Source organism: Carassius gibelio, chromosome A5 (assembly GCF_023724105.1).
Source record: "Carassius gibelio isolate Cgi1373 ecotype wild population from Czech Republic chromosome A5, carGib1.2-hapl.c, whole genome shotgun sequence".
Taxonomy (NCBI): Eukaryota; Metazoa; Chordata; class Actinopteri; order Cypriniformes; family Cyprinidae; genus Carassius; species Carassius gibelio.
In genome coordinates, this window is record NC_068375.1 from 22,600,920 (window position 1) to 22,623,441 (window position 22,522).

The 22,522-nt window shown below is 38.6% G+C and overlaps 1 protein-coding gene across 1 annotated transcript in view; it reads left to right on the top strand.

Annotated features, from left to right (window-relative positions):
• Nucleotides 1-2,767: 2,767 nt before the first annotated feature.
• Nucleotides 2,768-22,522, top strand: part of LOC128003558 (neuronal tyrosine-phosphorylated phosphoinositide-3-kinase adapter 1-like) — a 36,471-nt gene continuing 16,716 nt past the window's right edge. The window contains exons 1-2 of the mRNA XM_052592533.1: nucleotides 2,768-3,471; nucleotides 21,350-21,596. Coding sequence (XP_052448493.1) covers nucleotides 21,412-21,596 — 185 coding nt within the window. The 5' untranslated portion in view covers nucleotides 2,768-3,471; nucleotides 21,350-21,411. The remainder of the gene's footprint in view (nucleotides 3,472-21,349; nucleotides 21,597-22,522) is intronic.

The following is a 22,522-nucleotide window of genomic DNA, read 5'->3' on the forward strand; positions in this document are numbered from 1 at the left end:
CTGCTCTCGTTCCGTTTCAGCCTCTGGATCTGATTCTGGATCATAAATAAACGGCTGAATCTGACTGTAAGCCATGGTTTGTTTTGGTTGTTTTTCCTCACGGTAATGTCACAGCTTCCACATCCTCTCAACGCAAAAGCCTATTCGCGCTCGTGATTCTTTAGCTCCGCCCACACGTCACGCCTCCAGCCGGTCGTGTTTTTCCGGGATAAATCGGTACAGACTATCTTTCTCTTATGAATAAAATAAAACTAAAGACTTTTTGGATTTATGAAGGATGCAGTACTACTCTATAGGTACTCAAGATTAACAGGATATTGAGTGAAAACGAGCATTTCACCCCCCCTTTAAATCGACAAGCGGTAAGGCGTAAAAACATGTGAAAAAGATAAACTTTCGTGACGATGCGCAGCAGTGGCCCGTCAACTGTCCTGAGCATCTTTTAGGCTGGTCTCAGCCAGTCGGTTATATAAAATATCAAGGTGAAAGTCATCATAGCTTGCTTAGTATAGACCCAGCTCCCAACCCAACTTCGCCCGATAAGAGTCTCGTGTTAACGCAGCACTTTAACGCTGATAACGGGCCACCACTAATATAAATATATATATATATATTTTTTTTTTTTTCATGGTCTCTATATTCATATGGATACATTACTAACTGCAGGATTTGCATTATCTCGGAACATTACTTTGACATTCACCTTTGATAACAGAACACTCTTAAAGGGTCAGTTCACCCCAAAATGAAAACGATTTCATTAATTACTCACCCTCATGTTGTTCCAAACTCCTAAGACCTTCATTCATCTTTGGAACACAAATTAAGATATTTTTGCAATCTGAGAGCTATCTGACTCTCGATAGGCAGCAATGCAACTGAAATGTCCCCAGGTCCAGAAACATATTAAATACATCAGTAAAACAGTCCATGTGACATCAGTGGCTCAACTTCAGTTTTGCGATGCAACGAGAATACTTTTTTTGCGCAAAGAAAACAAAAATAACAATTTACCATTCTTTTCCCCAGTTATGTCTTCCAGCATTTTAGCTAATATTACAATTCACGCTTTCCCCATGTGTAAACAACACTGATTATGTCCAATACATTTTTGGGTACTCTCCAAAATGGCGGAAGACTTAACTCAGTGGAGGAGACTGGTTAAGTAAAAAATTTGGTAGCACTTTATTTTACAGTCCTGTTCCTCATGTACATACTATGTACTTATTATAATAATTACAATAACTATGTAATAACTAGGTAGGTACTAGGTACTACCCCTAAACCTAACCATACCCCATGTTACCTTGTATTACCAGAGCTTTCTTAGATAAATACACTGTAAGTACACTATAAGTACATGTTAGTACATGTACTGTAAAATAAAGTGCAACCAAAAAAATTTTTTTGTTTTCTTTGCTCAAAAAAAAAAAAAATTGTATTCTTGTAGAATTGCAAAACTGAAGTTGAGCCAGTGATGTCACAAGGACCGCTTTACCGATGTATTTAATTCGTTTCTGGACCTGGGAACATTTCAGTTGCGTTGCTGTCTATGGAGGGTCAAATAACAATGCGATTTCATCAAAAATATCTTAATTTGTGTTCTGAAGATGAACGAAGGTCTTACAGGTTTGGGACGACATGAGGGTGAGTTATTAATGACATCATTTTCGTTTTAGGGTGAACTTACCCTTTATTGCATTTTCTGTAAAGCTTGTTTTAAAATGATATTTGTAAAAAGCACTATACAAATAAAATGAAGTCATGACTGCAATTGACTCAACCAAAGTTAAGAAGCCTTAAATTCTAACTTTTAAACTGGTGTCTTGACAATGATTTGTTCAGTTTTGTTCATACCAGTTCAACTAATTTGCAAAAAGAACTGGATCAAAAACAAAGTTCACCAATTAGTCGGTTAAAAGAGTTGCAATTTAAGAATGAAAATTGTACATTCAATCTTATATAAAGTGAAAGAATTGAGCAGTCATTTGAGGAATAACCCATTTCATCTACTGTATCGCATGTACAGAAATATCTCAAACCATGCATCATTTGTGTAAATTCATGTTTACAAGTCTATTGCATTCTCTTGTGTCTGCATTACTTTAGGCTACCAAGTTATTTTTTGTGTGTAAAGGCAAATTGTGATTTATTACTGATAAATGGTTACATGCTTCCCAATTATTTTTGTTCAATCTCATGTCGAATGCACATGAGCTACTCCAATTAAATGTGTGATGATGACACAATGACTCTCTGCCATCCTGAAGTGTGAGTACTGTTATTTTTATTATTTGTTCTCCATGTCTTCAAGTATTACTTCTCCCTCACTTGTCTCTAACTCAAATCACAAATTTTTCTCACGCCTGCATGAATAGCACATGCAGGAGATCATGTAGGTTATATCTAACTGTGGGGATGTAGTGAGAGCAAGAGGTTTATTAGCTGTTCTTGCTGTTTGTATTTGGTCTGTGATGGTAGGTGATTATGTGGATGAGTGCTGTAATGTAGGCTATACCTCTTCAGGTGAATTAGGTGATTGTCACGACTGAGAGAAGGTGGTTATGACTTGATGTTAAATTCAAATATACTAAACACAAATGTGTAAGTGAAAAGATTGATAAGCATGAGAAAAACGTCGTATAGAGTATTCAGTTCCTCGGTGTTGTTGGTGGAGTATTGGGGTTCGTTGGCGCGCTTGCCTCGCGCTGACAGACTGCTTACGTCTGCACACAGCGAACGCAGACAAAAATCGTAAATACGTGCGTCGAATCAGCTGTCAGAAAGGTGGAGGCAAGGGCAGGCATGCGAATGTAAACCTAACCACGGCATAACAACAGTCGGTGGGATTTATATTTAGTATTGCGAGGGCAGAAAATGTCTCCCTTCACAAAAACAGCAGCACGATACAACGTCATTTCAGGAGAGCGAGGCGCGTATCAGAACGGAATCAGTAGCTCGGCATCTGCTTCTCCGGTGACCGACGGGCTCTAAAGCGAGAATATTAATATTAATATCAGCGCGAAGTGCGCCGCCACCGCCGACATATCTGTTTATCTGCGGGCTCTGCATTCAGTACCGTGAAGTCGTCTCGCTGTTAGTCTACAGGCACTAACAGACTGCATTTGTGAATGATTCTTTGGGCCTGCTTTGAACGGATGTTTTTTTTTCTTCGCTAACGTCGCAGTGAACTGCACCATGGATAGCGAAGCGCTTTCTCATCGAGCTCCGCGCGGAGGGTGAATGGGGATGAGGATGTTGTTTACAAAAAGCAGTCAGCCGTCAGCGCACTGATGCTCGGTCTCCTCTCATGTCATTTTTCATCTAATCTTTTTTGACACTGTTGGAAATTACTGTCACCTCCGTCTTTACTCTTTGAAGAGGGCAATGTCATCATCAGCAGACCGGCGTGGATTTGTTGTTGTCTGATTTTACTACTTGCCCTCTGCAATTCGGCTTCTCACCGTTTATGTAAGTCAGTCTCTTCTGCACCATTTGTTTTCTGTACACTAAAGGCGGTTATTTTAAATCATACCTAATTGTGAGGAAAGTCGAACTCATGGTATTGATTTGTGTGTGGAAACGTAATTGCAAACATCAGGTAACGGCAAGCAATACGATCTCCCACAGAGGAATTGACCAGCGCCTATTGCCGTGTTTATGTCAATATGTATACTGCTTTCATTGACAACCCAATACGTTTGTTGTGTTTTAAAGACCAATTTTTAAAATGAAAAAAATAATTAATTAAATAATGTGCTTTCCCTGTTGATGTCTTCTCCAAAAAAAAAAAAAAAAAAACACAGACAGAGTCCCTACGCCAGGCAGTGGGTTTGTGATCATCTGAGCGTATATAAGTGACGCGTCTCGAGGAGTGACTTCAGGTGCACGCGAGAGTTTTAGAGATCACTATACCGAGGAAACGAGCAGTCACGGTTGATTTATGAGATATTTCATTAAGTATATGTGAAGGATGTAGACTTGATATTTAATATATTTTACATTGACGCTATTAGCCATTTATAGACTTGGTTATTAGTGTTGTAACCTGGTCTGTGATAACGGCGAGTGTCTCCAGAAATATTCGTCTCACGTAACGTCTGCACGAATCGCGCGTGAAGGTGGCATCAGAATGCCAGTGGCACGTGCGACAAGCTACAACTGCAGCCAATTTTATTTCGTGATGTGATAGTAGATGGGAGGCGTGGCTGCGTGCGTGTGTATGTCTGTGGCGTGAACCTGGACGTCTCGTGTGGTAATGATTAATAGTACTAAATTAGACTGTCCACCGGAGATATTATTCGAGGATTAAAAGGAAGAAAGACGGGGTGAGCGAGGTGAAAGCCAGTTAGGCGAGGAGGTGTAGACTAGAGTAGCTACACTGCAGACATGAGGAGACAAGCCCCACCTTGTCTGGAGGCTGTGGATACCTTCACACAAGGCTTTTATAGTAAAAGTCTAAAAAAAATACTGGTCAAATTTCTGTTAGGCAGGACAGGAGGTATTAATTAATGAGCCATTTTGGTATTATGAGATATTTTTTCTTGGTTTTACCATACATGATTAAACAGGCTACAGGATGTATATGACAAGGTCTTCAGTCAATCATCCAGTTGATCAATCATTTAATCAAGCAGTTGTAGCACTGTGTATTTCCCTTTTGGGAGTGATGCATTTAAATAAGTGTGTGTGTGAGAGAGAGAGAGAGCTTGAGAGAGAGAGCATATGTGTGTGGTTTTTTTATGTGTATTTTTGACCATGGAAGTAAGCAAGTGTGATTGCTTTCATTTTGCATGTGTCTGTGGATGTGGTTGTAAGAATTGTGTGCAACTGGAAACCTGGGAACAACCGTGTGTGTGTGTGTGTGTGTGTATGTGTGTGTGTGTGTGTGTCTGTGACAATTTTATACAATGTACAATGAGGTTGGATGTATACAGTGGGGAAAATATTTATTTGATCCCCTGCTGATTTAGTTAGTTTGCCCACTTACAAAGAATTGAAGGATCTGTGATTTTATATGTTAGGTTCAGTTTTATGGATAGAGACAGAATATCCACCAAAAAATCCATAAAAACACATTATATAAAAGTTAGAAATTGATTTGCATTTCAGTAAGTGAAATAAGTATTTGATCCCTAAGCAAAACATGACTTAGTAATTGGTGCAGAAACCCTGTTGGCAAGCACAGAGGTAAGATGTTTTTTGTAGTTGGTCACCAGGTTTGCACAGATTTCAGGAGGGATTTTGATCCACTCCTCTTTACAGATCCTCTCTAGATTCTTGAGGTTTCTTGACTGTCATTTGGCATCTTGAAGTTTCAGCTCTCTCCACAGATTTTCTGTAGGATTCTGGAGGTCTGGAGACTGGCTAGGCCACTCCTTGACCTTAATGTGCTTCTTCTTGAGGAACATGTTTGTTGCCTTAGGGGTATGTTTTGGGTCATTGTCATGCTAGAAATCCCAACCATGACCCATCTTCAGTGTTCTGGCTGAGGGAAGGCTGAGGTTCTCGTTCAGATTTTACAGTATTTGTCCATTTGCCCCTCAAATGTGGTGAAGTCGTCCTGTACCCTTAGCAAAAAAACAACCCCAATGCATAATGTTTCCATTTCCTTGCTTGACTGTAGGGATGGTGTTCTTGGGGTCATAGTCAGCATTTCTCTCCCTCAAAGCACAGCAAGTCAAGTTGATGCCAGAGAGCTAAATTTTGATCTCATCTAACCACAGTACTTTCTCCCAAGACTTCTCAGAATCATTTAGATGTTCACTGGCAAACTTTAAATGGGCCTGTACATGTTCTTTCTTGGGCAGGGGGACCTTTCTCATGATCATCCTTACCCCGTGTGGCGAGATATTGCATGGAGCTCCAGACCAAAGGAGATGATGGTTGTTTTCTATTTCTTCCATTTTCCAAATAATTGCACCAACAGTTGTCTCCTTCTCACCAAGCTTCTTGCTGATGGTCTTGTAGCCCATTCCAGCTTTGTGCAGATCTACAATCTTGTCTCTGACATCCTTTGACAGCTCTTTGGTCTTACCCATGGTGGTGGGAGAGGTTGGAATGAAAGATACAGATTGTGTGGACAGATGTCTTACACACCTAACGAACTGACATTAGGAGTAACTTCTTAAAGTGGCAAGACTAATCTGTGTTCCACATGGGCACATAACCAATCTGCGGGAGCCAGAATTCTTGCTGGTTGGTAGGGGATCAAATACTTATTTCACTCACTGAAATGCAAACCACTTTTCTAACCTTTATATAATGTTTTTTTTTCCTGAATTTTTTGGTTGATATTCTGCCTCTATCAATTAAAATAAACCTACCATAAAAAAAAAATACAGACCCTTCATTTCTTTGTAAGTTTGAAAACTTACAAAATCACCAGGGTAGCAAATAAATATTTTCCCCACTGTATGTAGATAGATAGACAGAGATGCCTTCATTGCATAGTTATTAGTCATGTATTAGCTTAATCATATACTTGTACATGCATTTAAATTTGCTAAGGCTAATACATTTCAATGCGAGTTATACATTTAGCTGAATAAACTTTTATTAAATGAACTTAATGTCATATAAATAATACAAATAAGGTCTTATAATTGTATAAATATTGCATTCGTAATTTAACATTTCTCTTGAAAAATGAGACCCCCTGCAGTACCACCACAGTCGCCCTGTTAAAGACTCCTGTACTAAAATCTGTAGCAACTGCACTCAAACACACGCAAAACAATACAAGTGACTATAGTGGCTGGTAAGAGAATACCTACTGTCTCTCTATTTCCATCTCTAACTGACTCCCTGTCGCTAAGCTCCCATGATTTATTTATTTTTTTAATTTGATGAAACAGAATATGACAATGGCTTGTGGGAAAGAAAGGGAGAGAGATGAGCAGAGAGCAAAAAAAAAAAAAAAAGTGGTGAATTAGAATGAACGTAATAAGTTAATGAGCAGATCGTTTTAAATACTGTGGAATTGGAAAATGAGAGGATAGAAGTGCAATTGTGAACAAGATGGAGAGAACATCATATTACCTTAAGAGACTTCAGGATTTATCAGGAAACCGAGGAGAAATATGTGAGTGTGTTGGACAGAAGGAGAGAGACTGTTTGTGTGGCTCTGATTAGACTTTGACAGATGTTCCCTTGTAAAGCTCATTTTTCGGGTTTGGCTTCAGTTCTGTCTGTCTGTCTGGATGATCCAGGCTCAGGATTTACACTGTAGATTTTCTGAAAGGACCGAATTAAATTTTTATGGCATGTTTGCATCTGAGCAATAGTGTGATGTCTGTTTTAGGCTTAAATCAAATGAGATCTGGGAAGGGTGGGTGGAGAAGTACTGATAAATAAAGATGAAATATCTCTAATGTGACGCAAGACAGAATTATTATGGGAAAGATGTACATTAGAATGAACTCTTCAGGCACTGAGGCTTTCTGTATTGTTGGCAGAGTAGCGATCCATGTATTTCACACTAATATTCTGTTAGTGAAGTGCTTTACCAATGTAAAGCATAACTTGGTTGGTAAAGCATAACACTTGAATGTAACGCTGTAAAATAGTGCTCTCAGGCAGAATGGTATATTTTAGAGATGTAATCTGACTGAAACTATGTGGATTTTTTTAATGTACACATACTTGTCTGCCTTTGGAGTTATCGTTGTAGATAAAGAGGCAGCGCTGGATCTGGTGAGTTAAGAACATGTTTTGCTTACAGGAAAAACTAAAGAAAGAAAAAAGAACAGAAGAGAAAGAACATGGAAGAGCAGAGGCCAGAATCACTGGGGACCCTCACAAGCAACATCAGTGTTTCAGATTCAATAGAGCATAGCTTGTATAAAGACTGAGGGAACAAGCGGGAGAACATTACATTTTCATGGTTGAAGTTAGATTTGTGGACCTGGTTTAGTGAATTTAAAAGCAACAGAAGAGTGACCAGAGACATTCACAACACCATCACACGAGTTGTGTCCGCTTGGTCCAAAATAGCTTCTGCTACGTAAAAAGTCAAATATTTAATTCTGTCTTCTGCTTGGTTTCACAATATGTCATATCTGTTGCAGTCTAACATGGAAACACTTTCAGGTCAGAGAGTCTATTGCTAAGCACAGAAGACAGGTAGAGGGGCTTTGGAATGGTGTGTATGTGTGTTTAAATGTACTTCTGTGTTCTGTGCTAAATATTTGGAGGATTTGCTTTTCTGGAGGAGTGTCATGTGGCTAGGTCTGGCATCTGTCAGAAGCAGGCACTGTGCTGCTGTGAACCGGGGGAGTCCTTCACAACTGGGGCAGAGTAGGTTACCACATACTCTGCTTTATTTATGGTAGTGATTCCCATTCAGGGGTGCATGTTCTCTACAGGGTGACTAAAAATGATGGTTTTGCTTTCACATAAACCTATAGAACAGATAAAAATTAATTAGTGGCTATAAAAAATAAAATAAACTTTTACATAAAAATTAATACTTAAATTAAATACTTTAAAAAAATTGATTCATATAATAAAATGTTTTTATAATGTGGGCCAGCCCATATATATATATATATATATATATATATATATATGTGTGTGTGTGTGTGTGTGTGTGTGTGTGTGTGTGTGTGTGTGTGTGTGTGTGTGTGTGTGTGTATATGCATGTATGTATATTATAATGGGTGCACTTTAAAAACCTACAAAAATTGGCAAATAAATAAACAGTTTAATATATAAAGATGAATAGACTTGAATACTTTTATAAATGTGATGCATGAATTTATGCAACAAAAAATATTTAAATATATACGTTTTTAGAGCACTTTGGTAATATTATTCATAATGTTAAATAATCCAGTATAATATGGGTTAATAGAAATGATGGCATACTTGTGGCTTTCTGATGAAGCTGTGGGAGTGCATTCTTGGTTGTTGTTATGCGTAAAGCATGTATGTGTAGGTGAGTAGCCACTAGGTTTCTAACAGTGAAAATATTTTTGTTTCTGTCAACACAGCACCCACCTCCTTGTCCTCAGTTTACCTCTGTACACACATGCTGACACACACTCAGACGAGCAGTCTTTTGTTCACTTGTGTACTCAGCACATGAAACAGATGTGCAAGAATACACACACACACACACACCATATAAAAAGCAATGCCCAAAACGAAGTTTTCCCTTGGGAGGAGCATGTGAAGGGGTCCATAACTCCACAGTCTGCCCCAGCTTAGCATGTGTAAGTGTTGCTGTGTGTTTCTGTTTGGATGTATTCGTGTATATATATGTAGGCATGTACCTGTTGTATCATGATGCTCCTTCCCAAAGCATAGGCCTACATTGTTTTGAGTAGAATGCTTTTCACATGCAAAAGCACACAGACTCTACAACGTAAGAGGGTGTTTAATTTTTCTATTGTCTTGTCTTCACAATTCAGGATTTGGTGAGTATTTTTGTTTCACGTGCTTGCATATGCGCTGGCATGCGTGTGCATTTGCATATGTACTGGCTTGCGTGTGTATGTAGCATGTCACCTTGATTACTGCAGATTCTAGTGAGCATTATGAAGTCAAGGGCAAACTAGAAAAAGAGAGAGAACAAGGGAAGGAGTGAAGCGAGAAGGAGGGGGAGAGGAGGTCAGCGAGTGCTTCTGTGAATAAAGTGAGAGAGAGTGAAAACTGGATGCAGAAAACAGAAGAAGAACAGAGTGAAACAGCAGTGGAAGGAAGGATTGATTTAGAAATGGGACAAGGAGATGTATTTTGTCAGCTTGCAGAATAAGGCAAATACTGGTAATCCCTGGTGATGGTTCACTTTGTTTCGACAAAATACGCTTGGACACATGTTCAGATGAGTGCTGTGTGTGAGGAAGCGGTAGCTCCTCCACAGTTCCTCGCTAATTGGCAGTCTGCTGCAGTGCTCAGTGTGTGATTGCTTGTGCGTATGGGTGTTTTCTAGACGGTGCAATCAGACACAGCTAGCCTCTCTACACAGCGTTATGAAGCTGGACAGACAGACTGCAGCTTGAGTGCAATGGTTTAGCTGCCCAAAGATGCAGTATAGTTTCTTATATTTATTGTGTGAGATAACAACTTGGAAACATATACAGAGAAAGCAGGTTATTTTTAGACCAGACATCATTAAATATTTATCATTTATTAGGTGTATTGTTGATCAGTTGTAAAGGTTTGTGTATATGTGTGTGTCAAGTTTTGCAACTTTTGTTTTGGCAAGCCACAAATATTTCTCACAAGAAAAAGTGGCTTTAGAAATATGTTTTATATATGACATATGGATCGAAAATCTAAAACTTAACAAATCTAAAATTATGTTTAGGTTTAGCAGTTAAAAATAGTTGGAAATATCAGTTGGAAAACCCCCACCATGATGAAAAACAAAACAAAGTTCGTTGGAGAACTAAAAATGTGTATCCGTGTGACTAAATATCTCACCTGTCTAAAAGCTGTGATTTCAGGTGATACAGGTGTTGCTGTAACTAACAGAATAAAGTAGGGTATTGCAGTGCATTATAAAAGTCATGTAAAACGATTTAAAATAGTCATAAAGTAATCAAAGCAGATGTATAAAAGTTAAAATAACAGTAAAAGAAAGGAACCATTAATATGTGCATTTTAGGGCATTCAGCATGCACTAGGGTTTATTTTATTTACACATTCACACAATGTCCAACATTTGTGGGGACAGAAGTGTACATTTCACCAGTAATCCACCAATATAAAAGCTCAAAGTTCTGAAGTGTTTACATTTTTTTTTTTTGAAAGTGAATAAGGCATACATATTAATATGGTATATTGTAGTGTAAAATAAAATTATTATAATTATATTTAAAAAAAAGGATTTTGCTGTGAAATTGTAATTTACAACAGTACAATATTTCTACATTTATTTTAACAAAATTATTATTAATATTACTTTTAAAATTAATAATAATAATGTATTATTCAATTTGATTGAGTTCCTAAACATCAGTATGAATATAATGTGGACTGAGACACTTTTATTAACCAACATCAGAGAACTGTGAACATGCAGGTGTGTCAATCAGTTATTGAAAGGGGGTTTCGGCTTGCAAAAATGTTTTTTACTTATGAGTTTGAGCACTCATGTGCTAGAGAATTTAGGAAGAATATTGTCAAATGGATAAAGAGAGGGGGGACAAGAAGAGGCAGGGAGGACATAAATATATTAGCATAGCATTAATTTTTAGCATAGGGTGTAAGCATTATACATAAAGACATGAATAAAGCGGGTCAGTGTGTTAAAATGAGCATAAAGATCATAGGCTGCACATGCACAGAAGGCCACAGCACCAAGCCAGTGACTCTACTTGCATCCTGCAGTACTATTCATTCATTTTTGGGTGAACTATCCCTTTAAGTCTATAAATTGTTGTCCCACACATTGTAGTATTGTACACTGTGTCTTGATTATAGTACCTGAATAGGGTTTATCCACATTTGCACAGAACACACATTGCCAGTATATGCACACAGGTGCTGCGGTGTATACCAACTGATTTCCCTGTGGGTGGCACTCCCAGCATGCATGTGTCCTGGCTTGCTTCTGTCATTTATCCTGCTTTTGACTCCATCTCTTGACAGTTCCATCAGTTTGAGTTGCAGAGTGTGTTTTAAAAGCAAAGCAGAAGTCCTGACAGATTGACTGATAATGCTAAAGTAAAGCAAAGCGAGCATGCATACATGCACACACACACACACACACACACACACACACACACACACACACAGACGTGAATCCTACACTGTGAGCATTGAGCTAGAAGATGAGAGATGGAGACAGACAGAGAGGGATGTGGACGGCAGTAGACAGTGTTGCTAGGAGACCACACACAGTGACTGGTGTGAGAGACATGGTTTCACATCCCTCCCCCATCCCTACAACACACTTCCTTTCTCTCCATCTGTTTTTTATGCCCGCTCCTGCATTCATTGTCTCCATATTCCCCTCCATTCATCTTTCTGCACTTGTCCTCCTGTCTGTCTGCTTTCGTCTAACTGCTCATGTTTCTCCCACTTGGCTCTCTCTCTTTCTTTTGCATGCCTGTTGTCTTTCTAAGGACCTCCTGCCAGACGCTTTAACCTTCCCCAACCTCTCAAATGTGGTCTCCTTACTCCTCCTTTTTCTCCACCTTTCCATCTACTCTCCCGTTCCTCTGTCTCTATATCTAATGCATCTCTGTCTCTCTCTCTCATTCACACTGTCATGATTCGGCACGAGAGAGCTCTGTGGTTCCGAAGTGACAGGAGTGCAGTCGCCAAAGCGACAGCTGGCCGGTCACCATGACAACAGCCAGGTGCAGTGTAAAGGGACAGGACAATAAGTGAGGGACAGGTTATTATGTGACTTAACACACACACACATTCAAATATTGGGAAGCACTGCAAATTCTGCCATGCAAATACAAGAGATGACCAAATTTACACAAGCAAAGTTTCAAATGTCTGCTGTCTGTGTCGGTTGGGTGTGATTATTTATGCAGTGGATGTATTGCTCTGTGTGAGTATGATGTGTCCAAATCCCATCTGTCTCTGAGCTTTTGTGATCTGTGTGAACTGACCTTATGACCCACACTTTTATATAAACAAGCGTGTATGTCACAAACAAGTGGTTGTTGCACCTGTAATTGAACGCTTAAAGGAATGTCATGTACTTAAGTATGTGTGTTAAAAACATTTATATACAAAATGAGGCATGTGTGTATGTGCAAGGCAGTCTCGTTGTCTCCATGTGCAGTCACTAGTGATATAATATAGTGGTGTCTAAAAATCTATAACAACACTGAAAATCAGGTATACACACATTTTAGGCTTTCTCATTTGAAATAAACAAGCTTAAAAACTTAAACTTAAATTATTAAGAAATGTTTCAACTTCTGCAGTATTTCAAGGTAACTAATCAAATAAGTAATTTGATCACATGACAGACGGTCAGATGGTCTTTGCTCCACTGAAGCACAAGATGCACTTTGGATCAACTCAAATCATGGCAGAGATATAAAGTAGAATTATGCAGATAGGACTGGCATCAATGACATTCTTGCTATTTACTGTATGTTGTTGTAACAAAATATGCTTGGAGGTATCAGTAAATGTGTTTTTAATAATGCTAAAAGCTGAATGTGCTGTATTTATACTGAGGTAAACCTTTGCAATTAGTATATAGTATCATTAATAATTTATTATTAGACTCACTTTCTGTACAGTTTGAAATAGTGTCTGGGATGCTGTGTTTGTAATTGTCTCTTTTTTTGTGAAGTAACTGTATCTATGTTTTCTCAGGTTCTGTATAGTGTCTTATTCTGTGTTTTGCAGAGCATTATTGATCTATGCTTAGTGTGCCATCAGTCTTAGGGTTGGGCTTGTGAGGAAAAACAGATGTAATCCCACCAGGTAAAATAATTTCTATGCTTCCACAGCTGTCTTGATTATATGTCTGCCTTACCATAGTTATAGCCTAGGATAGCCTTCATGATTCCCATTTTCAAGTATCTCTATTAAACACTAAAATAAACCTGTATACCCTATTTATGCAGCTCTCGTGTGTTACATGAACATTGATCAATACATGATGTGATTATGTATGACAGTCCCTGTGTTGGGTAGGCCTTTGGCATGAGTTTCTGGTTCAAGAGTTCAGACTCCGATGTAAGAGAGCTGTAATATAGACTGTAAAATGGGGGACACCGAAGCCATTGACATTACTGTCATATAATTTTTAGATTGTTTATTTGTTTGCATTTAGATGAAAAAGGGACTAATAGTTTTACATTTTCACTTGTAAAATTTCTTCAGGTTGGTTGAAACTAAGCTTGTAGTTGCTGGAAACTGTTGTTTACTCTGAAAACTGAAGCTTGATTTGTTCAAAATAACATTTTCAGTGAAATTTGCTGCAAAATTCCATTTCATGAATGTGTCTTATGCAGGGCACTCCTGCATTCCTCAGATGAGCACTCTGAGCTAGCCAGCTATTTGGGCAATCCCACACAGAGCTGAACACTGAACTCATACATGTCCTCACTGATGATGATGATGAGGACCTCGATGATGGAGCCGTTGGCCCCAGCAGCTCTATTTGAGCCATCCATTGCTGACTTGACTAATAGTCTTTTCAGCGGGGGCGCTGCCAGCTGCCTGTCAAGACAACATCAATGACTGCTGAGCCTCATCCTTAAGCGGAGCATGAACTCAGAAAATGCTTCTCTACCGTCTTTCACAAGCACCAGTGTCCCCGTCTAAGATAATTTTGGACTCTTGAGTCACAGCTGAAGCACCCCTGATTCATAAAGGGTAAAGAAAGTAAGCTTGTGTCCCGCAATGGCAAGACTTCCCTCCAATAAAGCTTGTATATGCTTCCGAACTTTTGTCCAGATCTGGTGTTGGAGCATTGTGTTGTATTGTCAATGCTGGGTTTGCTACATTAGTTGTGTTTGCACCCACAAAATCCATTATTGTTATAGTGGACAGAGTGATTTTCCTTTTCACTGCAGCACAAGTGTCAGTCCCCTCGCTGCTGAGATCAGGCTTGGGAAGCCATACCAGGCATATCGAGTTAAATCCTGCAAACAGTAGTATAAGGATACTCACTCTTAATTCACTTGCAGACCTCCCTGCTTCTAGGATGTGATTAAAATATCGGTACAGGACAATGATGCTCACACTCTCTGGTCTGAAGGGTCAAAATCAATTTAGCCAAGAGCTCTCTGTCTCCCAGACAGCGGGCTATCTTCCTGGGTACAGTTATTGATTCTGCTTGCTTGGGCATGGCTTGTGCCAGAATGCTCACTGAAAATTCTGCGGCTAGCAGCGTCATTATCACTGGGGAGCTTCTTATCCCCTCAAGGTTTTCCAGAGGATGCTCTGCCTTGTGTCGGCTGCTTCCTCTGTGATTCCTCTGGGTCTGCTTCACATGTGGCCCCTCCAATTCTGGCACAAACCCATGCACCGCTGCACCTTGCCCATGTCAAGGGCAGACCAAAGTTTGGCTCCTGGTTCAGGCTGAAACAATGCCTGCACATCAACTGCTTCAAGATGATGGTGGTTTTTCTGCCCACAAAAACCTTCCTGCCAGCCTTAAGAGGCACCAAGTCCTTAGTCTGTTTGGATAACATAATGTTGGTAGCCTTTATAAATTGCAAGTAGGGCTGTGACGGTTGCTGTGACAACCGCGTCACCGCGGTGGTCGGTTGCCACCAGGGGGCAAGAAACTCGACCGGAAGTTGAAGTCGGGTGGGGGCTGCCATCTTTTAGCAGAACTTCACTTGCGTTAGCATCCCATTGACTCCCATTCATTTTGGCGTCACTTTGACAGCGAATAACTTTACATCTGAGGCGTTTAAAGACTCCGTTTGTCCATTATTTATTTCTAAAGATACACGACAATGTATAAAGGGCTCCATTACATTCTATTTTACATTATGGCCCCGTATAAACAGTTTTTGTAAAAAATAGGCTAACGATTGCGTCATAACCACTCGTCTCTCTGTCGCATTACCGTACAGACAGGAGGAGAAGCTCGCAGGCAATTAACTTAATATGGCGTACTGGCGTTACATTTTAAAATACTATACAAAATAATTAATCAGAATACTTACTCCTGCTCACTCACGACAAAGAACTCCCCGCTCAAGCTCGCCGTCTCTGCAAGATTAACGATGGCAGTTTGCACGCACAGCTACTAGAACATTTACATCTGTCAGACAGGTTGCTGACGTCGTCAAGCTTCGTTTGAGTCTGCGCGTCAGAAACGGAAGTGCTAAAAAACGCAAAAAATGGGCTTCACTTGTCTCAATTGAGTTCCAATGGGGTCGCTGTGTCCATTTCTTTTACTGTCTATGGTTGCCACCACGGTTGTCTACTGCCACCGGCGGTAGTGCATGTGACGTCACACACTCTATAGCAAGCATAATACAAAATTTAGTATACAAGTGTAATAACTGTAATAGTTGCAAATTTTAAGTCTATGGTAATTAACAAATTACCTCAAACACAACGTTTCCTTTAGATTGGCAGATTTGAGCGCAGGAAAATAGTTTAAGCATTCAGCACATTAATTTAGTGTTGAGCCATCTGCATTCATGTCAGCCATCCGCGTTTACACAAGTTCTCGTGATCGCAAACGCTGGCTGGTGAGGTTTTCTCCAAACTGGCCAAATACAAACAAGACAGCGATAAATACAAATGATAACAAGAAATATGGCAACGATTCCTATTTCAAAGAGAGCGCGTGCAGATGAGGAGTTATTGAGCTCGCTTGGTGGTGGAAAAGTAAACCGGACGCAACACCACCGCGATGCAACAGGTTTAGTGTCTACACAGGACATTTTTAACTCTGTGTCAGTACCTCACAGACCGGACGGGGATTTATCATGCCGTGTTGTGCTGCATCCAAAGTAGCATCACTTGATTATAATGAGTATTTTGCACGCTGCGCGCTTATTTTTAATCAAATTAATCAGAATTTTCAGTGGATTAATCATGATTAATCACTATTTGCAACTACACCTGAATCCTAACAATTTTTTTTCTGAAATGCATACCAAAAGATAAATAACAGGACACAGATACATAATTTTCATGTATTGATTCATCAATATGTGGTTCTTTTTTTCTGAATTTCAAAAGTTTAACATTTACTTAGATCAAATTTACCTGAGCACTATATCAAACCATGCCATTTAACTACAGATAGTGTAAGAGTTTTAGGTGAACCAGTGGTTAAATATAGCCACATATCTATGAAATTATGCATAGAGAAACTCGAAAGAATGAACTCAGAAACCCAAACATGCGCCACAATCACATAAGCAGCACTCTGGGCACTCTTGTTTTTGGGAGGTGTTCATTTGCTCTGCCACAATACTTTAGGATCGATATTTTCACGTTCTGAAGGCTTCAAGTGCCAGTAAAACCAAGTAAAAATGCATATGCTTTTCCAAACAGCTGTAATTTTCGCTGCATTGCATGTAGGCGTTCTGCGCATGCGCAGTGTGAAACACAGGACGCTATAACACAGTGATCCTCAAATCTGGCTCGCGAGATCCACTTTCCTGCGAAGTTTAGCTCTAACCCTAAACTTCGGGTTAGATGCTATAGCCTTGGCTTATGCCCCAGTGTGGAATGTTGTTCTATTGGAGTGAGGGCCCACTCCACCAGAGGAACAGCCTTCTCCTGGGCTTGGTCCAGCTGAGTTTCAATTGGTGAGCGGCAGCCAGCTGGTCTTTGCAGTCAACCTCCACTAGTTTTTATAATCTAGATGCCCCTGCCTTCAGGAACAGATCTTGTCCTCCTAGTGACCATGATCAGCTACAAGTGGAAAAGGTCCTAGTGATGTAGACCCTAGGCTTATGACCTTGGTCTCAATATTAGCTTGTGCTTCTTAGGAGCCCTTATTGTGGGCACTCTGGGGCGGGGCTCACTGAGTGGCTTCATGCTTAGCTCTGCACTTTTTTATAGCAAGGCACTATTGGATACATTGCCCAAAGCACAATGTGAGAGACCATTTTTAAAAGGAAAGCTACAGTTACTAAAGTAACCTTGATTCCCTGAGATAATAGGAAAGAGCATTGGTTAGACTGCCATGCTATAAAGCTAATTGGAACCTTATTGTAGAGTGTTATAAATAGATAGATAAATCTGAGACGGTCATCTGTGAGGTAGATGACAGGACCATGGTGCATTCCTGACTATGTCTCTGACAGAAAAAGAGCACCTAGCTATATTAAATGTTGTTCATGCATAACATGATTCTGACATTTTCATGGTGGCTTTCAATGTATTACCAGTAGTGGCTATTAAACACACCATTACACTTTATATGCACTGTACCCTGTGAGTGTGCCACATGTTTAGAGACAGAAGTAAGGAAAAAAAATGCTTAAAGTTTAATGCCCAACAACCTTGAACAATACAGGAAAACTTTAAAACTATATGTGCTTTTCTCACTAAATACATTTATAGCACCTGTAAAAGATGCTTAGGGCAGCTCTTTAAAAATATATATATATTTTACACTTGTTTCTATGATGGTTACTGATAATTTGGTTCTTGGTTTTCATACTTATATATTTATTTATATATTCATTTATTTATTGTAGTTAACTGATTTTTTTTGTTTCTTTGTTGTTGTCTTTTGTTGCTGTCTTGTCCAGGTGACTTTTTCAATGAGATTTTGATTCCCTGTAAACCAGTCCAGGCCCCCTACAAGCCCAGGCCTGAGATAAATGGCCCAGTTGAACTAGTTGACTATAGTTACTACTACTACTAGAACCTGGTTGTCTTAACATTTCCTCTCTGATGTTGTTTTCTGTTTATACAGAGAGGCTTTAAAGGGAAACTCCACCCCAAAATGAAAATGTTGTCATTAATCACTTACGATCATGTTGTTCCAAACCTGTAAAAACTTTGTTCTTCTTCAAAACACAATTTAAGATATTTTGGATGAAAACCATGAGGCTTGTGATTGTCCCAGACTGCCAAGTAAAATACACTGTCAAGGTCCAGAAAAGTATTTTAAAAAAGCATAGTCAGAATTGTCCATCTGCCATCAGTGATTCAACCATAACGTTATAAAGCAATGACAATACTTTTTGTACGCAAAAAAAAAACTTCCGTTTTTCTCTAGTAAAAATAAAAATAAGGATGTAGTTTTCTTTCAAATCAGAGTGTAAATATACGTAGAAAATGTATCCTTGTCGTGTGGCTGACACAGAAGAGTGTAAGCTGCCTGCGTACATCTCAGAATCTCCAAAATTGTGCTACGCTGATGTGACACAGAGGAGACAAATTGTTGAATAAAGTCATTATTTTTGTTTTATTTGCATATAAAAAGTATTCTGGTCGCTTCATAATGTTATGGTTGAACCACTGATGGCAGATGGACTATTCTGACTAGGGCTGTGCAATTAATCGAAATTTAGATTTTGGCTTCCAACGATTATGAAAATACAGTAATCAAGATAAAAAACCAGATATCCATATCTTGTAAGACAGATTATAGTATTAGTCTACTTTACCCATCACCCATTATTGATCAAATAACATAATCTATAAAGGTACAAAATGCATTTACTTATACATATTTGAGAATCAAGATATTTCCTCAAGATATAGTTACCATGTTTAGAAATATTTCAAACAAAAAGGGGGAAAAAATTAATATATCAGACATATATCTGCCTATATTAGTTTTACACTGCTATTGTGGCTACTGTGTGAAATGACCCACTCGTGCCCCTAAAAAACTTGAGTGCATGATGCCCCTGGATACCCCTGATATATAGTAAGCAGAAGCTTGACTTACAGAAAATTTTGGCAAAGGAACGATGAAATCAGATGTTTATCTACATACAATTTCTACTGGCAAGAATGTAGGAATATGTTCTGCCAAAACTTTCTCTGTCATGTATCGTATTTCTAAAGTTGTTGTACATAAAAAGTCTGAGTCATATATTATAATATAAGCTGTATACATCCATGACACTCTGTATTGCTCCATATTCATCTCTAGCTCCTCTCTACTGTAAGATATGACCCAGTTTACTATGAAGTTTAACTTGGAGGCATGGGTTTAATGAGTAATTATATAAATTCATTTATTTTTCATTCATGGATCTTCCTTGAGTTAGGCAAAGACTGGAAGTTAAACTGCATGTGGGATCCAAATAATACCTTTGGTTGTGTGTGACTTTATGAACTGGTTAGTAATACATGACTGCATAAGTTGGTGCGTGGATGCAAATGAATCATTATATGATGTGTTTGTGTGTATACTAAATGTGTTTGTTTTCTATAGGACACTAAAACTGTGTGAAAACACTGGAGTCAAGCTATATTCCTGTTACATAGGAATACTGCTGATACTCTCAGCATACACACATCTGCACATTCAGCAACATACTCAGCTAACCCACTCACCTTCTTGTCATTGCTCTCTATTTCTCTCAGTCCCATCTCTCTCCCTCTCCCGCGCTATCTCTTTCTATCTGTGCTGGGAAAAACACTGGAAAAGCATAGCAGTTGACAGCTGTATCCATTTTAGCCAATCAAAACTCTCTCATACTACCCAGCGCTCAAACTCTGAGCACTCTGTATAATATCTGCCCCACAACAAGCAGCTCAAACGTGCTTACTCTCTCTCTTCTTTTCTGGCTAGCTTGTTCTCTCTCCTGCCAAAATGCCTGTGTACTACATGTGACAGGCTGCATTACAGACTGCAGATTTATACAGGCACAGCCGGGGCAGCCCGGGGGCCTGCAGCCAACTGAGCCAGTTGCAGCGGTGATGATTTCAGGTCACAACTTGAGGTTTTCTCTCCTTTTATATCACATGGGTGATGTGTAAATGTGCAAGACAGATCTGAAGGCAAAGTGTGAAAAATGATTTAAAAAAAAGAGAGAATATAACACAGTGTTTCCCCGGTGGTGGGTTGCAGTCCTGTTGTGAAAGAAAGAAAAAAAATTGAAATGCAAACAATCATATATTATGATATATGCATGTGAAAATTCATTGTATTTTGGCACAGATTCATCTGTCATTTTTATAGACTTGGTTAGTGTAGTATAGAAGTCTTGTTTGTGAGAGAATAACAGTGCTTTAGTACTATATTATATTATAGTATTTATTATTTTGACATTCAGTTTTTATTTTAATTTTAGTTCAAGATTTAATAATTTTGTCATGTGTTTCTCTTATTTTCAGATATTTTTATTTTTCTATATAGATTTTTTAATTCAGTTTTTGTAATGCATTTTTATTTCATAATATTTCTTATATTTAATATTGTATAACATTTATATTTTTCTTTCAGCTTTACTTCAGTTAACAAAAAAATATTTTCAGTATTTTTAGTTACAAATCACAATCATTTTAGTCTAGTTATCACAAACAACTAGAAATTTCATTGGAAAGTATTATAAAATTTGTTCAAAACTCTGAACCTTGTATAGAGCATAAAAATGAAGGTCCTAATGAAATTTTTATAGATATGTGCTTGTAATCCCACCTATGATCATAGGGGAATATAAACAGCTTATGTCCAGGGGGAGAAGGGACTTGTGCTTTAGAACCTCTATTATGGACAGTTAGTTCAAACTGTCCCTGTTACTGTTCCCTTTTCCACTTTAAAAAAGAACAACATGAATAGCACTCAGCAAATCAGAGTATAGGTGGAGAGAATGCTGAGTAAAGCAATTTCATGAAGTGTCTGTGCTGTGTTAATTGTTTCAGTTCAGTTTGGACAGTTGGGATTTTATGTTATCAGAAAGAATGGAATGAATTTGCATACTTTTGAAAATGCAAACTACTAACCAAGTGCCTGCATTTTGCTCTATTACAGATAACAGGGACGAGGGAAAGCTTTAAAATCCCTCCCCCTGCTCCTGATTGGTCCTCTATACCATGAGCTCTGGCTCCGCCCAGGATGTGGTGGTGGAGAATTTCCTGCGTGACATAGAGAGGCGGGGCCAGTGGCTGCACTGCGCTGTTATTGGCTGTGAGGAGGAGCATCCTTGTGGCGACATGAACCTTTTGTACCGCAAAAGTCGACTGGATTGGAGACACAGAGATCAGGAGGGCAAGAAAAGGTAAAAGAAAGAAAGAAAGAAATCTGTGAGCCTGCTGTAGGAGAATGAAGGGATTTGTGAGGAGAGAGAAGGATAGAAGAGGTTAAAGAGATGCCTTCCTGAGCTTAAATGAAAGATAAAGGGAAAAAGGGAGCAAGGGGAAGATTAGTAAAATCCTAACTCTATAGGGAAGGTGAGAAAAAGGTGAAACTGAAATAGAAGAGTAGAATGAAAAAAGAGAAGAGAGAGGGAGTGAGATGGATGAATATGACACAATTAAGACCAAGTAGTCTTAACTCTGAAATAGAGACATTTGTCTTTCATAATTTATGCAAAGCATCCAAATCATCTTTCCAACTGAGACACAGAAAGAATGGAGAGAAAGATATATACCAACACTATCTGCCCCTCTGGTGTCCCTCTAGATCAGCCGACATGAAGTGAAGTCAAAAACAGCTGGAGCTTTGGAAAACAGACTGCTTTGTCTAATTATCTTACAAATAAATGCAATTATCCCTATTTATTCAGGTTTTTATTTTTAATTCATTAACTTTAATTAGAAATAAGTTACTTTTTAATTAATCTCTCCAATATACATACAATTTGACAATGATAGAAAAGAAATCACGTTTTGTGGCCAACAGATTACAACAGATGACTTTCAATAATATTTTGTCTGAATAATTTAAAATAAAACACACAAAAAAAAAAGACTTGATGTAAACGCTACAAATGAATTTAGTTTCACTCAATATTAGAATTCAATACATTTTTTGTTAAGATTTCATGAAGTGAGCATGAACAATAAATTATGCAATTATCGGCTGATACAGATAACTTAAAATCTCTTAATTTTTTTTCCTAAAATCAATACCATTTGATTCCAGCAACTTAAAATATCTAATATCTAACATAAAACGTATATGGTATCAATATCTATAATAATT